Source organism: Colias philodice, chromosome 19, assembly GCF_061535455.1.
Source record: "Colias philodice isolate Cphi_HAF_F1 chromosome 19, ilColPhil1 Martin Lab GWU primary, whole genome shotgun sequence".
Taxonomy (NCBI): Eukaryota; Metazoa; Arthropoda; class Insecta; order Lepidoptera; family Pieridae; genus Colias; species Colias philodice.
In genome coordinates, this window is record NC_143104.1 from 211,484 (window position 1) to 231,106 (window position 19,623).

Consider the following 19,623-nt stretch of genomic DNA (forward strand, 5'->3'; position numbering starts at 1 on the left):
ATTAAGCTAACATTGAATAGAAACTGAAGATTAGATCGACGATAAAGTCCTAACACGAAACAGTCGTTAACTGGCCCTTCATATAACAATAAATAGAAGGTTTAATGAAAAATGCATTACATTGCGGCTTAAACGAAGACGTCAATAGAAATAGCCGACAGGATATTGGCAATGTACTTCAAAGTACTTGGGTAAAAGAAAACCAAAGTAAAATATGACTTTTCAATAACGACTATAGTCGCTTGCGGTAATAGTAAAATCTATCGAAATGTCGTTGATTTCGCGTTATTGAGTTTTACATACATTCGTCAAAATTTTCGATGTGATATTTTAAGGAGAGTTAATTTAAAGAAATTTCTATTGAATTTAGCAAGTTAAAGAATTGTTGTACTATTGTTTTTACACTCGTAAAAATATAATATTAAAGTAGAAGCCGAATTACTTTCCCGAAAGGCAGTAATAGGTTAAGGATTTATTGCGCTGTCTACGAAAAAATTTCAAGAGCCAGAAAATTTAGATGAAGGGGAATTCCACTTGCTAAAGATATTAAATCGTTCTCTTTTGGAGCCTGTGTTACGGACATTTTATGGGCGCAAACTAACTTTGTCTCAACCAAAATTCACCACAAAATGTAGAAGCTAAAGGAAGCTCATAGTAGAGACTTTGTTTCTTTAAGCAATGTGAAATACATAGGCAATAGAAATCTGAACTAAAATATAAGACCTCCTATAAATTAGTTTTAATATAACTTTTTAATAAGTGGATTTTTATATTTTAAAATATTATAACGATTAAGAAACCTTTAAAAAGGTCTCAGTGGATATTTTATATTTGCAAATGAGTTTGACCTTTGAATGTCAGTTTGGGTATCAAATGCCTATTATTTAAAACTGCAATATTATATTCCACCTGAAAAAGTTTCATAGATAACTAACTGTTACCCACGGCTTCACTTGCGTGGTTAAATGAAGTCCTCCTAAGTATCACCAGACACACAAATCATAACACAAAAATCACACGGTGTGAAAGCATAAACAATCAAATAAATCGCATATTTACAATATTAGTAAGGTAAAGGATTCATTCATGTAACCACTAGCAGCGGTGAGCGTGGATCTCGATATAATTGGGTCGTGTACATTTGTCTCGCCAGTAAGCTATGCCAGTGAGCCAGTAAGCTACGCTAGTAAGCCAGTAAGCCGCTGGACACCGGCTAACAACTTCTACACGTGACCCGACCTTCGTAATAACTCACAATCTTAGATATATTTCGTTTATTATGAAGTATTATCCTGTGTTTCGAGACATAGTTGGTGTGTGATACGTTTGTTAAACAGATAATATGAATCATAGAATTATGAGTTGTTATAAAAATGATACTTACGTTTATTAAATATTACATAAATGAAACTCTACCTTCTATTTTTAGTATTAAGTAGATCGTCTTTCAACGATTAGACATAAAACTAAAGTGTGACTAGAATAAAATCACTGTCTGATATTGCATAGTTAGTTTAAACAGTTTGGTTAAAGCAGATTTGTATCTCCCGACCCCCAGTGTATGAAATTGTTATCTAACTATAAACTAAAGGCTCGATAATAGTATCGCGATTATCAGTCGGCTTATAGCTGACTAATCACTTAACAATATCAAACAGAAAATATCAAAATCATCCACTTAAAAGCAAAAGCTTGCCAAATGCTATTAAAAACAAAATCATAGCAATACATTTAAATCCACTCTATGAATTAATTTATCATTGGAATCGCAGCATCCATTAGGGTCGTTAAGAGATCTCGTTGGAATAAAAGTCAAGTCATGGGCATGATTGATCCTCTGGAATCTGGATGGACCGCGCGGAAACAACTCCGCAATCTATTAGCCGGGAAACTATCGCAAGAAACTTATAATCTCGTGCCGCCCCTGAATAATTCATTCCGAATTATGTCATCGACAAGTCAAATTTGTTCACTAAAATTGTAGTTGTGGTTCGCTCGAACAAATCGAATTTTGGCACGGTTTGATTGCCGATAACCTAGAGCCCTTATAAATTATTCCACCCCGTAATCATCTATTAATGGTATTGAAGCCACGATTGAATAACATTGCTCGATTTGAGGTTACATTTGGATTTTTCAAAGAGTAATAATATTAGTCAATTGGAAGTTCAAGTGAGGATTTTATACCAATCAATACAATAGCATTTACAGAACTACAGCTATAAGTGGTTCAAAAATTGGTTCTTGTAGGTACTAGCTCTTGTAAAATATAATAGAATACTTGATTTTCCAATTAAAGAATAAGTGCAGAGAACAAGAGACTCAGGCACAGAATACTACATTATAATATCTGATCAAGTAATGGTTACTTGTTTAATCATTATATTTAAAAACTCAAACAATATAATATTATTATGTATAAGTTACATAAGTGACATTTACGAAAGACATTTTATAAATATATTTTTAAAGAAGTGGAAACAAATTAATAACTTCTTCGAAATGCATTGTCCCGAAATAAAAGTTCTCAGAAAGCAAGCATTCGTGCCCGAAACATCTCCGGCGATCACTAATAAACTCCTGCGAACCAAATATAAATTTCCGCCGACTTAGGATCTTTATTACATAATAAACAAGTTAATATTCTGTACGAGGGTTTATTCGTCGGACGCAGATACAAGTTCTGAATAAAACACTAAGATAGGGTCCAGTGTAACGGCCATAACTTGGCAGTACTAAATCGCTCCATAAAGTAGCGGCATAAGGCTATCGGCCTGGAGGGAGCGATCGGGCGAGCCCACCGTAACTAAGCTGGACCGAGCCCCGGAAAACTGTTATTTTCTATTGTACTTACATTTGAATTCGAAATGAAATTCTTAGCAATTCCTCGCTTGATATTATTCTTGGACACAATCCAATCGCGCATTCTGAATGATAATGTCAGTGCGGTTCGAGTTTAAGTATACGAGTGAATTCTTTTCGCTTCATGTTTGATGTAATACTGTACTTACTGCATTTTATAGTCGGAATTTGGAACTTGTTATAGTGCTTTTAGTTTGCATCAACGACGGAAAGTTTCCTATGAAACGTCTCAGATATACGGCTGTATTTACCTACAATGATAGTTGGAGATGAAACTTGCGAGTTTTGATGTAAGTATCGTGTGTATGGAACTACGGCTTCAATTATGAAAATGTTTTAGATGTAGGTATCAACGTAAATGTTGTGCGTTACTTTTTCCTTGGATAAGTTTTTACGCTGAAACCTAATTAATTTTCTTGTCGTGGGACTATCTGTAAATAAAAATATCGTGATAGGATTAATTGGAGGAGATGGAAAAATTATATTACCTACTTACTTTACGAATTGAAGTAGCAAACACTGTTTTACTTAGAAATGATAATATCTAGAATTTTTTTTCATCATAAGGGATCCTCTACTACGATATTAAAGTTTGAAATATTACATTATATGTAGTCTTAAATCGAGCGTTTTACTTCTTAAAAACGTTTAATTTCTGTAACTTTTTTCTGAAAAACATTGAATATATTCGTTAAAAGCTGTAGTATTTTTGCCTTAAAAATGCCGTATACGTTAGCAAGCCGTAATTATGTAACTGTAATGTACTTAGTACTTTTAATGCGAATCTTGAGATGTCTGAAGTATTAGGTAATGTAGGAAACGGAACGAAGGTTGAATAAAAGGGACGAATAATAGAATTTCAGTTATAAATGAAAGAGAGGGAATTAATTTTAGTGAAACGTCTAGTGGTAATTGGAAGTATTAATGAATGTGATTATTTTTGTGAGAGGTAAGCTTTTGAATGGAATAACCTACATTAATATATATGTATAAATGATACGGAAAATAACTTTGATTTTAACACTTGCAGATGAAAATATGACATAAAGTAAAAAAAAATGAATTTGAAATTGACATTACTAATAACCATGTGTGTTTATTTTGAGTTAAAGTTTTTGGATACAAAATATTTCGTATATTATATTCATTACAAATATATTACACAAGTATGATCAGCAACATACGTGAGCCCCGGCTCATCTTATCCAAGATTTAGACCATTACGGCACGAAACGGTTTCAGAACTGAGCGAATTGCCGCCATTACACCACTTGTGTACGGTAGCCATTTTCTTTTCTTACATAAATACGTAAGACGATGCGAGTTTTCCTTGTAATGCATGACGTTAAATTTTTACAAGAAGGTTCTGGAAAATGTAGTTTATAAAAGTGCAGTGCAAAAGAATACAATACAAAACATTCAGTGCTAACTATACTATAATCATTGCAAAAAACTATATCCCAATTATAACTGTTCTCAACTTTTCTGTTAGAATAATAAAAACTGAAACTGAACTATATCGATTATCTATAGGTAGGTAAAATCGAGTTATTCGTTTGCTAGTTAGTTACTGTCATGTCGTTATAAAAATTGCAAAAATTTACAGAAATAAGTATTGGATAGGTACCTTTTGATAATAATTACAGAAAAAGTATTAGATATTTTTTGACAATACAAGAAATACCCCAAGCAAATGCATGTACATAAATTGAAAATACAGAAGAGCGTTAGATAAAGTTGTACACAATACAAGCGTGCATTTTCAAACGGACGAATAGAAGACTTGCTAATTATTAAAGCTTATAAAGATAAACCCCGTTAATTTCCAAGTAATTAGTGACCCGAAGCAAAAGTTAGGCTTTTAGACAAGAAGGTAATTTCTCAGGCGCTGTCGGTAACTTATCATTCTAGACGGCGCTATTTTAATAAATTTAATTTGCTATTTTCTCAGAAGGAATTATTTTCATAACGGTCTAATTAATATTGAAATGCTTTCTATACTAATAAGGGTTAGAAGTATACAATTGGAAGTTATCAAACTTGTATAATAAATACCTATAGTATTTTGAATAAGAGAATAAATTCTGTATGATGTTTGTGCTATTGTGTTCTTTTGTAGATAGTTAAGGAGAAAATCCATTCTATATTTTGAAAATTAATTGACTTTCAGCTTACTAAGTATCATTTATTATTTATGAGAGTTGTTTATGATAATATAATAACTATTAAGACATCAAATAATAAATGTACGTATGAAACTTATGAGGCGGCACTGATAGTAATAAATGAAATACACATTACGCGGGCTGTCAATAATATTATCAATTACTTGCCGTATTAATAATATGGGTAACTCCAATGAAATATTAACACATACATTACAATATTAACAGGACTGTGGACGATCCGGAGCCACAATTCTCAATTAACTGGCGGGGCGGCATTCCATCAAAGATTTGGGGACATTCTGTTTGAAGGCTATCGGAGGCACGTAACGCCACCGACTAAATAGGGTTATATGGAGCCAATTCGAGTCCGCATATTAGTTTATCGCTTCCCGAAAGGGCTAATCCCATTGGACCCTTGGTAAGGGATTCGGTCATCCCAAATGCCTTCGCTCCGTGCAGTGGACGGGACACTATCACCAATTTGCACTTAATATCGGGGAAGTATTTTGCTTACGGTTTCAATGGACACCTTTCGTAGCTTAATGATACGTGGATGCGGAGTTTTCACGAATTTGGGAATTAACTAGAGCATGTGAGCGTAACGTTCGTTATAATCAGCTTCAGAATAAAAATTAAGTTTTAAAATCAAAATAAAGTATTTCTATTCATATAAATTGTCACAAGTTAAAGTAAAGTGTTATATCTATAAAGTACATTATCAGTTATTGGTGTTGGCGAAGTGAAAGCAAATAGTTTGAACTCGAAAGTTTATGCTAAAAGTTTTTTGAAAATTATCTACAAAATTCCTCTTACTTGAATATTTCACCAAATCATGAGCATCGAATACAACGAAAAAGTCTGGAAAAGGGCATAACCACGATTTAAACTCACCCGGAATAGTGAAATCCACCTATCAAAGTATTGCACGGTTAACAGCTGTCTCAGTGTTTTTGTGTGAATCAAATATAAATATGTCTAATAAAAAAAATTGTAATATGTGTCGGGAATGTATACCTGATAACTTATTCTTGGAATGCTCCAACAATAAATGTAAGAAAAAATATGATATCAGATGCCTTCAAATGGAATTAACCACCTACACTGAGCTTCCTCATGAATTCAAAAAAAAATGGGCATGTCCTCTGTGTGTGTATTCGAATGCTAGACAATCTAATGTTGATAATATTTCGGTAAGGAATGAGAATCCAAAGATAGACGTATTCACAACACCAAAAAGTAATGTTAACACTAAACGCGGCACTAATTCACAATTAACTCCTACCACTATTTGCATGGATTTCCAGCTACTAGAAGAGTTGAGAGGACTACGTTCTGATATAATAACCCGTCTAGATAGCCACGAAAAAACACTAAAGCATTTGCAAGATGTAGTTACACAAACAACAACTGATTTAACTAATATCATTGCAATTATGAAGGTACTTGAAAATAAAATCATCACAAAAATAAATAATCAAAATTGTGAATTATCGCGCGAAATGGAAAATCTGATTTCCTCTCGTTCGTTCGCTGAAACTGTCCATCAGCAAAATAGCCCAAAATTAAGTCACAAAATAACAAGTCAAATTAAAAGTACGAATGTTTTCAATACAAATAAGTGTGTGGCCACTAAACCTGCGACTTTATCGGCTTTATCTATGAATGGATCGGATGTAATCGATGAGCACATGATGGAACAAAGCGCGGATACTAATTTTAAATCAATGCCGTATAAAAATACTCAGCGACGTCAAACCAAGAACTATGTGACTAAAGGTAATAACGAGTCAATTGTGGCGTTAAAGGGCACTGAACGTAAGAAACATTTACACGTGTGGCGCTTACACTCTAATACCACTATTGAAAACATAACTTCTTACGTGCAATCGGTATGTGGTCCTGATGTTTCTATAAAAGTTGAAAAAATCAAACATAAAATCGAGAGAGATTATGCATCTTTTATTATCAGCGTACCGGAGCAGATGTTTGATAAATTGAATAAAGCTGAAATTTGGCCTGTAAATGTTGAATTTAATGAATGGATTTGGTTTCGAAAATCCAATAAAAAAGCGAATGAATAAACCAAGTTCTGAGTTTGAAATATTCTATCAAAATACACGGGGTTTACGTACGAAATTGGATAAATTTAGAGTGAATATTGAATTATTGAATGCAGATCTCTTTGCTATAACTGAATCTGGGTGTAGTCCGTCTATACAAGATAGAGAAATTATTCCCCCCGGATATCAAATTCTACGTTGCGACCGCAATGACGGACGCAAGCAAGGCGGCGTATTTCTCGTGGCCACACAGCGGTTGGAGCTACGTGAGGTGCGCGCGCCCGGCGTCGCGATAGACTCCTGCGTGTTCGAGATGGTTTGTGCAACTGTACATTTAGGTAATAAAATGTTATTTTTATGTTGTGTTGTATATATTCCTCCAAGTAGTTCAGAAAATGAGTATATGGTATTATTTAAGAAAATTGAGGAATTATGTTGTAAATATGAAAAAGTTATTGTGTTAGGTGACTTTAATCTGTATTCTAGTTCAATAAATATAAATAATTATTATGAATATTTTATGACTTATTGTCAATTCACTCAAAAAAATTCAACATGTAATTGTTTAGGTCGACAGTTGGATTTGGTTCTGTGCTCGGGTTTTAGCGATGGAATTGAGGTAGTTGCAGCGGATGAAGTTTTAGTGCCTGCGGACGCGTATCATCCACCGCTGACGGTGCGGCTGCGCGCGCGCGCCTCTGCAGCGAGCGCTGCTGCCGCCCCCACCACCCAGCCCGCCTCCGCCGGGTTCACAAATGACCGATTACAATGGAACTTTTATAAGGCTGATTTTCAATTGATGTACGCACTTTTAACGTCTACTGAGTGGGATCCTTTATATAAAATGGAAGGTGTAGAACAGGCGCTAGATTTTTTTTATGCGAAAGTGTATGATATTTTTGATAGATGTGTTCCCAAGAAAAAACAATTCAAAACAAATATGAGATATAAATATCCGGAGTGGTACACGAAAAATATTATACATGACATTAAAGTTAAGGCTAGGTTACATAGAAAATATAAAATATCCAAACTAAAAACCGATTATGATGCATTTGCTGCATATAGATCTAGAATAAAAACAGCAATAGAGACTGCCCATAAACTGCATAGGGATAAAATTCAAAAACAGTTCAAAAGGGATCCGAAATCTTTATGGCAATATATCCGGTCTAAACGAGGCACGCCGAATCAACCAGTCATTATAGAGGATAACAAACATTTAGACGATGGGGAATGTGCTGCACAATTTGCGAAATTTTTTGAGTCTGTGTATAGCAGCGTACCACCACGATTAGATGCCAAGGCGGCGGCGGCGGCGGCGGCGACCAGTGGAGTATCTTGCGCACGAGTGCATGTGGAGGCTTTTAGCCAAAAAGATGTAAGTGATGCGCTAAAACATTTGAAGCCAAAGCATTCTGCAGGGCCTGATGGTATACCTGCTTTTCTGTTCAAGGATTGTAGCAGAGTGTTAGTCGAACCCCTTCTCTATATATTTAATATTTGTTTAAAATCTGCTACTTTCCCGGTCCGTTGGAAAATAACACGTGTCATCCCGGTTCCCAAAAATAAAACTGGATCCAGTGTAAGAGATTATAGGCCCGTGGCTGTATTGTCGACACCTGCGAAGGTATTTGAGGCAGCCCTCCATAGTCGAATACAGCAGCAAATCAGACCAATGCTTTCGGACGAGCAACATGGGTTCCGGCCAGCGTGCAGCACTGCCACAAACCTCCTAAGTTTCATGACTCAGTTGATCCCGGCGGTGGATGCTGGAGGCCAGGTGGATGTTGCATATTTTGATTTTCGAAAGGCGTTCGACACAGTCGATAATGACATCCTCTTAAAAAAATTTGCTGAAGTAGGATACACCCCAAAGCTATTAAAATTCTTTGTGAGTTACATGAGAGATCGGCAACAATATGTAGATTACAAAGGCTTTCTATCTGAACCATATTACACTAGGTCAGGCGTGAGCCAGGGAAGTAATTTAGGACCTCTTGGATTCTTATTAATGATTAATGATTTACCGGAAGTGATTAAACACGGGACCTGCTTACTATTTGCGGATGACTTAAAATTATTCATGAATGTGAAAAACTATATGGATTGTAAACTTTTACAGAACGACATTAATAGAATTGTTCAATGGGGTCAGAGCAATAAACTTTATTTTAATACAACTAAATGCTATGTAATGAGTTTCACTCGCACTCGAACACCGCTACTTCACCAATATAATATTGAGTCGAGTTGCATAGAGCGAGTCTCTCAAATACGAGATCTAGGGATATACTTCAACTCTGATTTAACATTCTCTGATCATATTGTAAACATTTGCAAAAAGGCTTATAGGAACCTAGGTTTTATATTGCGACAATCACGGGAATTTACCGATATCGGAACTATCAAATCACTATATAATGCACTGGTAAGAAGCCATCTTGAATATGGTTCAGTTGTATGGGCTCCGTATGAACAAAAATATTCGTTTATGTTGGAGCGAATTCAAAATAAATTTTTAAGATATTTATACATGAAACTTTATGCAGTGTACCCATATTATCCTTTGCAGTATCCTACTCTTTTTGTTCTCGGAATGGTAGGATATTACGATTTAAAAGTACGAAGGGAGTGCCAACTTGCACTGATACTGATACGTATACTACGGGGCAAAGACCAGAACCCGCAAGTTTTACGAAGCATTAGTTTCTGTGTACCGGACGCATATGTATGGAAACGTCGAAGCCCGCCGCTTTTACTTGTTCCCCAGGCCAGAACTAATTTACTGTCTAGAGCCCCTTTGACAAAGGCCATCCATGTTGTCAATGAGGTGCACAGTAAGTCTGACATTTTTTCAAATAATTTGAGTGAATTGACAAAGATTATTTTAAATTTTATTGCTTACTCCTAGTCCCAAAATCTAACATATATTATACAGTGTTAGATTTTACAACTTATTTAAATTGTTGAGAAATGAGTGGCTTTATTTAAATTGATGTATTTTTATTGTTTTATTATTTTAATATTGGATTTATAAATGAATTTTATTTTCTGACTATTAATGGAATATTATTATGTTTTCAATTGGAAATTATCTAAAACTGTATTAAGTGTACTTAAATCAATGTTGTGATACTGTTATATTATATGTACTAATATTGCGTTTTTGAATTAAATTTAGTTTTTAACTTTTAATTTAATATGTTTTAAATTTGACATTATTAAAAAAGATGAATTATTCAGCTTTATATATAATGTATTAATCATTATAATATTTGACTAGAATTTCAAACATAATTGTAGCGGTTGTATATTATAATCTTAATTAATGTATTTTTTTTTTTTTTTTCTTTTTGTATTAATGAAAAATTGTATTGTAAATTTGACCTCCCTATCGCATTGGGTAAACTGTAATGATAGGAATGGTTTTGTATAAATAAATAAATAAATAAATAAATAAATGTTCAATTCTGCGGTTGTTCGACGAATACCTTTTATTCCATACTGAATAAAACGTCCATTTAAATTATTACTGTTCTAAGAACGCAGCTTTGTTTTGAGCTACGTTTTGCAATTCAATAAATTAATTTTAGGAAACCTCAGTATACAGACATCGAAGCAATGAAAGTTTATGCCAAAATAAAAGTTCTAACATATGTATATAACCAAGAAGCGCAACTCAAGGTACCAAGACACAAGTACTTCACTTAGTTTGGGACCCACTGTCATACATTAATTGTAAAACATACAAGATAAAAAGTAAAACAACTAAAACCCAACTACGACAAAAAACGACGCTGAAAAAGTAAAAAACAAAAGTTAAATTGATGAACTAATAAAGAAGCTATGAACGAAAAGATGTGAATTATATGCAATCAGCCCATGAATACAGGTAAAGTCACAAGCAAATGCTAGTAATATATATATATTCAAAATGTGCAAGTAAAAAGCTTTCAAATGATACCAAACACGGCATATTTATCTTAACTTTATTTTTTTACTCTGTATGTTTTGTCCGCTAGAGGGCGCCACATTAGATTTTGTGAAACCCCATATAGCCTATAACCAGCGGACAATTAAGACGCTTCTAATGATATGTCATTTGTCGAATTCTGATAAGTAGTTTAGAAGTTACGAGGGAACAGATGAACATACATACATACATACATACATACATACATACATACATACATACATACATAGCCTGTCAAAATCATAACCCTCCTTTTGCTTTGCCGTAGTCGGGTAAAAATAGACAAATAAATTTATTTTATTTCAAATTTATTTCATTTCATTTCAAAAGATATATAAGGAAATATAGATTTTTATACACTTTAAAATAATAGAGTAAATTGTATTCCTTGTAAGAGAATAATTATAAAAGGACGTGATATTAAAATACCAATTTTAATATCATGTCCCGATGTAAAAATGTATAATATTTTAAACTCATAGTTGCATCATTTTATATGAAGCTACATTAAACCGCTGTCGCATGATGTCTTAAATGCGCAGAAAAGTGGAAAATTTTAATCTCGTACAGTTTAAATGAAATTAAAGTTAATAGATACGCTATTAAAATATTACGCTATACCTGACTGACTGACAGACAGAAGGGATAATTAAACGACCTTTTGTTTAGTTTAAAGTTTAGGTTTAAAAATTCGAAGAACCTTTTTACGAAAATGTCCAAAATTAAAATATTCTAACACAATATAAATATCACGTAATGGTAAAAAATAACACAGTGAAAAAAATTCGTCTTAATGATCGAGCCAAAGGTAGTAAAGTAGGCAAAGCTTTTATTCAAATATAGTAATTGAAGCAATAACTCGAAACACTAATATAAACTTGAAACGCAATCAACATTTTACAACCACAAAGGAATATCTGAAGCAATTCCGAGTTAGAATTTCTTTTTGTTAAGCAATTTAAGTAGAACTTTGGCAGAATAAATAGTGAGTGCGGGCGCGAGGGTTCGCCGCTATTTGACTGCGGATCCCAAAAAGTTATGTAATTTACGAGATACATTTAAATGCGGTTAAAACGAGGACATGTTCATTAGTGGCTTGTAATTGCTGTCACAACTTCACTTTCTTTGGGAAAACGTTTTTTAAACCTGCCGTGACACTTGGGCATTCAGAGACAGAAATTAATGTCTCACTTCTGTGATAACCGAAACATTTGAAGGTAAAACGAATAAAAGGAAATTATAGTTTTCTGTAGAGCAATCTATTTCAAATTATCTTGGAAATTAATGAGAAATCTCTGGCTATTAAATATATACCGTTTCGTTCCAGAAACAAAGGATTAACCTAGGATCCTTTTCATAGATCCGACCAAAAGGGATTATATCGGGGTATCATGTTTATGTGAGAATATTGTTCATTCAATTTTAGTATTTTTAGCTCTATACAATTCAATTATGCTAACTATGATGATAAAAGTTAAAATTATTTATTTATTTTTAGCTCTTCCATGATCTGTTGAGTCCTGTTGTGTTTAGCAAAAATTCGTATATTAACGTCGTTAACGTCTAATACAATTTAAAATTACAGTCATACTTCCAACGAAACTTCACTACGGATTTGCTAGTTTGTAGCTTTACAATATGTACCTAATTAATGTAAATTACAACATTTAGGGCTGATTTTTCAATCCTTGGTTAAAACTTATTCGTCGAATAATGTATAAAACTACCAAATTTTTAAAAACGTATTCTAATTGCCCGTATTTGATAGTTTACGTGAGATTTTAATATTATCGTGTAATAAGTTTTATCCAAGCATTGAAAAATCGGCCCTTATACTTGTAGTACCTACCATAGAAAACTGTGTAATACTTTTTCCGCTCCGTTTTTTCAATTCTCTCTGTTCACCACGCACAATTTCAAATACTAAATGAAGATTGCCTTCATTAATAGCGTAATCAAATCACTTTTGATTTCTTTTTGTATTATCTGATAACTCGAGAGGGTGTTCACTGTTCATCAAGGGACATTTTATTGGATCGAATCTGAATTCTAAGAAGCCATTGTTACATCTTGGTAAGACTCAGGACAAAGTTTATTGAAATCAAGTCAAACGAATGCCTATACCACTATATAATATACATTCGCTTCCAGTATGCATTGTGATATATCCACGATTAGGAGGCAGCTAATCAAGTAGAGTAGCTTATCCCGCTGATTCAATGTTTTATTCAGGCTCTTAGGGCGGGCTTTAAACCGTAAACTTTGCGCTTAACAACGCACTTTGCTTGATCACACTACTAGTACTTGCTATATCTTCCATCCTATTGCTTCCCTTCCTCTAGTTTTCAACTCGATTATAATCTTCGGACGTTCTAGGAATTGTTATTATTCTGTGTGAAATAATTGTAGATTTTATAAGTTAACAATGTAAATTTTGAAAATTTTCATTAACATGATGAATTATTTGAATTTTTAAATGAATATGAATAAATTCAGTGTGAAACTTAAATAATGAAACAATGCTCTATGTAGAGACACAACCAAACGTAAGAAAGATAGGTGAAATGAAAAAAAATAATGTTCAATTAGGTTTATTATTAATTATCAATTAAAATAACATTAATTATGTTGACAATTAAACTATTTTCATGTGCGATATGCAAATTTTCTTGGAAAAAACTTAATTAAACTGAAATGTGAAGTAGACAGTTACAAAGTTCAGGAACGCACGTCGCAGCATGTAAACTTGATTAATGACACATATTTTATATTCATTACACTAAAAGCAAATTTAAATTCATACGTGAACATGAATACACTACATTAACTTAAGTAGCACTTAAGTCAACCTAAGATTTGCAAAGAGGTGACCCGAAGTTATCTCGCATCTCTTTGCCGGCCTACACGCAGATGAAAGATAAAATCCGCCTTATTTAAAACTTACGTAGAACGGATTGCAATCCTCAAACGGCGGTCATAGCCACACTGAACCAGTCAAGTTCGAAACACACGAATCATTCAAATTTGCGCGGGATTTTGAACCACGCGTTTGCACAGCACTGCACTCACTGCGGGATCGGCGGAGGAACATGCGTCACGTGCAACCGCCACGGCCGGCCCGGGGATACTGGCGCGCTGGCCGCGGCGCGCGCACCCGCCCGCCCCCGCCCGCCCGCGCCCCGTGCCGCCCCCGCGCCCCTGCCGGCCCGCAGTGCGCGCGCACAACAAACGATCGCTGAGCCTCCATTTTTACATCAGTGTTGTGACATTGAAATTCAATTTTGCTACGCTGTCGCCGATCGCTACGGATTCGATGCGTTATCACTCCGATTGCTGCGTGACTGAACAACGGTCGAATCGGCATGAATTCTGAATATAATTTACTTTTAATAAGATGCTACTTCACTTTTCCCTTTACATTTAATCTCGACGTTTTATTGAACTTTTCCATTTGTATTATTTCTGGATCTCGTAAAGTCTTTTATTTCAGTGTATGATTTCTGAGTGGCAATCTATAAAATCTCCTGTCTCTACATTTTATGTTATTATGTATTACATTTTGGAAATAGAAAATCTTTTCGCTCAGGAGCTACCCATTACGAATGATTTTATTAGGGTACAAAGCATCTATGACCTTTATTGAAAAAGATTGAAATTATTAAAGTAAAAGGTTAGGTATTTCATATTCTTCTAAAGATATTTGAGATTGTTGTAATACTAATGTACCGTTTACAATGGCTTAGTTAGTAATAACGTTATTTTCTCCATTCCCCACCCGTTTTATCAAGCTGAGAGGCGGATAAGGGAATCGCAAGCGATTTCCTCAGTACATTATTTCGCCAAGTTAACTCGTTCGCTGACATAATACATAATATGGGGGATTAACATTTCTATTTTCCAGACCAGAAACTTTTATATTTCCAAACTGATCATGTAATATTTTATTTTCGAATTAACATTTAACATTTACTTATTATCTTATAATAGGCATGGTATAATACTTCAATACTTCGTCATTTAATGCGTATAACTTGCAGTTTTGTGAATAACATTTTGTTTTATATGTGGATAATTATTTTCGGCTAAAGGATTGATCCAACATATTTCATTTTCATACCTACATTGTAGTGATCAATTAAATGTAGAGTTTACACTAGAGACTGTAAAACTAGTTAATAATATGGTATATTTATTCAAATAGACGAATATAAAACGTGTGATTAAAAGGTACCTTACGTTAGCAACAAACTGCTAGCTGAGATCTACAAATCTAAAGCTTTTCGGGTCTTTGTTACAGACTCAGTAAAATTTTACTTGAACTCCAGTATGCGACGGAACTCTATTTCTTATACAGCGTAGTGAAGCCGCGGCTAAAAGCGTAACATAAATTGAGCAACAATACAATATTCGCTCAGAAACATGTAAAGTAAGCATATTCGGTTGAGACGGAGTCGGTAATTCCCCGACGGCTGCGGTTACTCCGCTTTCCTTACAAATGGCCACACTTCGGAATTTAATTTCGTGCATTTCTTTTACGCTATCGGATATTGTAAGGATTTGTGGATTCCATTTATACAAGGACTTTCCTTTTAGTCGGTCGCGAGCCTTATGTTAATGCCGGATTTGCTTCCCCGCACCTTCTCTCAACGCGACGCCACCGAGAGATATTATTTTTTGGTGAATTGACGCGCGTGAAATTATTTGTCCTACCTAAAAATAAACAAAATTCAAGACGTGGATGTTTATTGTCGACGACAACGAGCAGTTTTTACACAGCGTTAAATATATTTGCCTTTAGTTAAAACATTTAGGGACTCTTCATTTGGAAATAGATTGTAAGACGTGATAAAAATAACACTGAAAATGTATATGGCGCAAACATAACATTATCACCTCAGTTGTAGTCAGTTAAAGCAGTACAATACTGTATGAGGGTTTAAAAAGGACTGTAACGGTACGACGTTCAAACTTGTAGTAACTATACGGAATTATTAAGATATTTGTAATTGTATTTGTAAGGAGCGGTCCGTCCTTTTTTCACTCCTTGATAAATAAGGAAATATGTTTCCCACCAAAATATTTTACAGCCAATACTATATAGAATGGACCAATTTAGATAATACTTACTTATCAGTTACTTCAATTACATTGCGTAGAAGGAAAATTTATCAAGAAATATCTCTTACTCACGATAATAATGATAAGATAAATATAATTTCTTGGTCAAATATTAAATAGGCAACTTAGCTTTATGTAGAGTCAGTAAATACTTAAAATTCTAGTGTCGTGAAGACGAAAATAGATTTAAAAGTTATTTTATCATCAAATTGAATATTTTACACATTTAGAATGGATGAAAACAGATAATTCTAAATATAGTCAATTTTAAATGTCGATATTGATGACGCGAATATAAATATTTTTATACGATAAAATATAAATACATGCTTTTGAATAAAATATAACCTAATTTATACATTCAAATACATTTAGTATAGTAAATTCATTTGTACGTGACCGATCTAATTTAAATAGAGTTGAATAATATAATGTATTATTAAAATCCATTTTAAAGCAATAAATTCTATATGGATCTGCAAGAATTACTTTTAGTTATAACTCTACTTTTAAAATATTATATGGATTGTTTTCAGGGAATACTTATTAAATGTGTGTGGAAAATATATTTGCATATTTGTACCAAAATAACTTACAGCCGCCTTTAATTTAATAAAATAATAAAAAATATTTTAATAATAGAAAACTATATTATTTCTGGCTGCTAGGTATATAGCTATATTTTTTTTTTTTTTATTTACGCGTGGTCCGAAATAAGCTTCTAGCACAAAATTCTTGATAAAAAATTGGCCCTTAATCTTTTATAAAAAGGAAACAACATCATTTCAACGGAGACCAAGTAAATACGTTTGAAGTAAGTAATCATGCTTAGCCAGAACTTGTACAAGTGAGAATAAGAGTATGTGAACAAAGTGTAATTTGAAAACAAAAGCGTTGTTAATAAAATAGTTGGCGAGAACAAGGGCAGAAACCGCTGAACAAAGCGGACGTATAAAGAATTCAGAAAGGCGCCCAAATACTTCATAATTACCAGTGATCTTGCTTTAATTATATTTTTTAGATTTTACTTGGGTTTCTGTAGCTGTTCAGTGCAACTAATTTGTCATTTATATTGACTTATATTTTTATAAGAGAAGATTGTATGTTTTTCGATATTTTCGCCAATCGCAAACCGCATTAAACATTTTATTTTACTATACTCATTCTCGCTTTGTGTGCGTAGTAGTCTTAAAGTCTTAATTGGAATATTATTTACCTGCGCTCTAGAGCACCAAATTTTATACATGCTTTTAGTAAAATTAAGTCCCAACGATAAATGAGAATGAAAAGAACAAATGTAGCACCTACTCCCTGATAAATGCACAACACAAGCAAAACAGCAACAAACTACACACATATTATTATTTAAAGAAGCCTTTCCAATCAAATATTCGTAACGAGGCACAAGCGCTTGTATGCGGGCCGTTACAGGGTTTACGTCTCGCGGGTTTATTTACGCAGCCCGCCATTCTGTTGTAATTTCATTATTCCGACGAGTATAATTCAATACTCCATATTGGTCGAGTAATGGCGACCGGGGCAGTTAGCCTACTTACTGCGCGGTTACTCCGTAATGTTTCTAGACACGAATCATATTTGTTCCTTATTCTTGTATCGTCGAAATCTAAATAATTAGAGGGTAACGTCTATTATATGGATAGTCATTATGAAGATTTGAGCCGTTTTAGTAGGCCTAGATTAAGTTGAAATTCTCTTTTGTTGTTGACACAGTGCTAATCATTAGTTACTTTGCATATATATACGCTTTATTTGATATGGTTTAACAAAAAAAACTTCTCTGTACTGTAAGAATTGTACAACTTCCAATCATTCCAATATCCCGAAAAATATTTTTCATTTTTCGGAATCATTACAACTCCGCCAACTGAGTCTCCAATTTAGATCGTACACATCTATTGCCGAGTGAAAAACAACGTGAGAGCGTAGTTCTTGAATTCTGAAAACTCACATCGAGAGTGAATTTCGTCACTCCAGTATAAATCTTAGGAATAAAATAAATATGGGCCATCAGTCAGCGAGGATTAGGCGGCTGTGCGCCGGATTAGCGGGGAAGCGCTCCGTCTGCGCCAGCTCTTGGAATTTCACTGTTTAACTACATTTTTATTACACTTTTAATGAAATCCAGTCAAATTATGACCTCAATTTTATACTTTATAATGGGCTAGATGATAAAATGTGACTTTATCAAGGAAAATATAGGTCTGAAGTGAACTCGAAGGATCAAGAAGTTTGCTTCGGTATTCGTTGCGTTATTGATCGCTCTATTTTCTTTAAAGCTAGTTAGTTGGTAACTTTGAAGATGTTTTAAGTTGAATTGGAATTTAAATAATTTATACTTTAACATATTATTAGTTAACATTATAATTAGAACAACTTTTCTGTGCTCCTTCTAGTTATAAAACTGATTGCAAATTACCTTACCGCTGGTTACAATGGGTCGCTTGCTGTTACCGATAATGAGGCCACCCTTTATTGTTTCGCTTCAGCTGCATTTCGTAAAATTGTGTTTTATTTCAAATAACTGCAATAATTTAAAATGCAAATTTCTGCACTCGTATACAGAAATAAATGAACATTTTTACAATAACATACATAATATTATTGTATAAGCTAGAGAAAATTCAACAATAAAATTAATTAAGCACTCGGTAAATACGTATAAATGAAGAGCTCCAATATTTAAATAACAGAGATTTCAGTGAGTTGTTTAAAATTCGGAAGATACTCGGATTTGGCTCATAATTTATGATGGGCATAACACCAGAGCGTTCCGGCGATACCAACAAATCTTGCATAACAATCAGTATTCAGTAATGTCGATGGTAAATGCAGAATATTTCGCATTAATTTAAATATTATTATGACACCCTTCAGTATTTCATTCCCACGCGGGCTCCAGAGGAATACTTTAAAAAACAATCCGAGTACAATTGGAAGTTTGCGAAAGTTAGAGCTCCGAGGAAATCATGGCTCGCCAACTTTTTCTTTTATTGGTCAATTTGTTGAGAGATATTTCGATTCTCTTGTTATATTGAGACGTGGAGATGGACGAGTTGCCGCTGCAAGTTAAGTGGATATTTCCACGGCTTTACAAGTGAGCCACTCTATTAGACTAGGGGATATTCTTAACAAGGATAAGGATATGCTCCCTCGTGAAGTGACAGTGTCCTCGTGAATTCAATTGTTTAGCATAATAAAAAAGGCGGCTAATTTTTACTTCAAATTATACGAGCGAAGATACACAACATAGTATAAAATAAAGTCAATTTTTCTTCTATATTCCTATATAAGCTTAAATTTTTAAAAACTACGCAACGATTTGATGCGGTTTTTTTAATAGATAGAGATCTTATTTGGTAGGTTTCGTCCTACCAAGCTATTATATTGCAATCTGATTTATATTCAAAAGTAATAAGAA

The 19,623-nt window shown here is 33.8% G+C and overlaps 1 protein-coding gene across 1 annotated transcript; it reads left to right on the forward strand.

The window, feature by feature from the left end:
• The first annotated feature begins 6,978 nt into the window (after nt 1-6,978).
• LOC149479690 (uncharacterized) lies at nt 6,979-14,411 on the forward strand. The gene is made up of 2 exons (XM_089707374.1): nt 6,979-9,521; nt 14,124-14,411. The coding sequence occupies exons 1-2, from the start codon at nt 7,053-7,055 to the stop codon at nt 14,409-14,411; spliced, it is 2,757 nt and encodes a 918-aa protein (XP_089563500.1). The 5' UTR covers nt 6,979-7,052.
• The last annotated feature ends 5,212 nt before the right edge of the window (nt 14,412-19,623 follow it).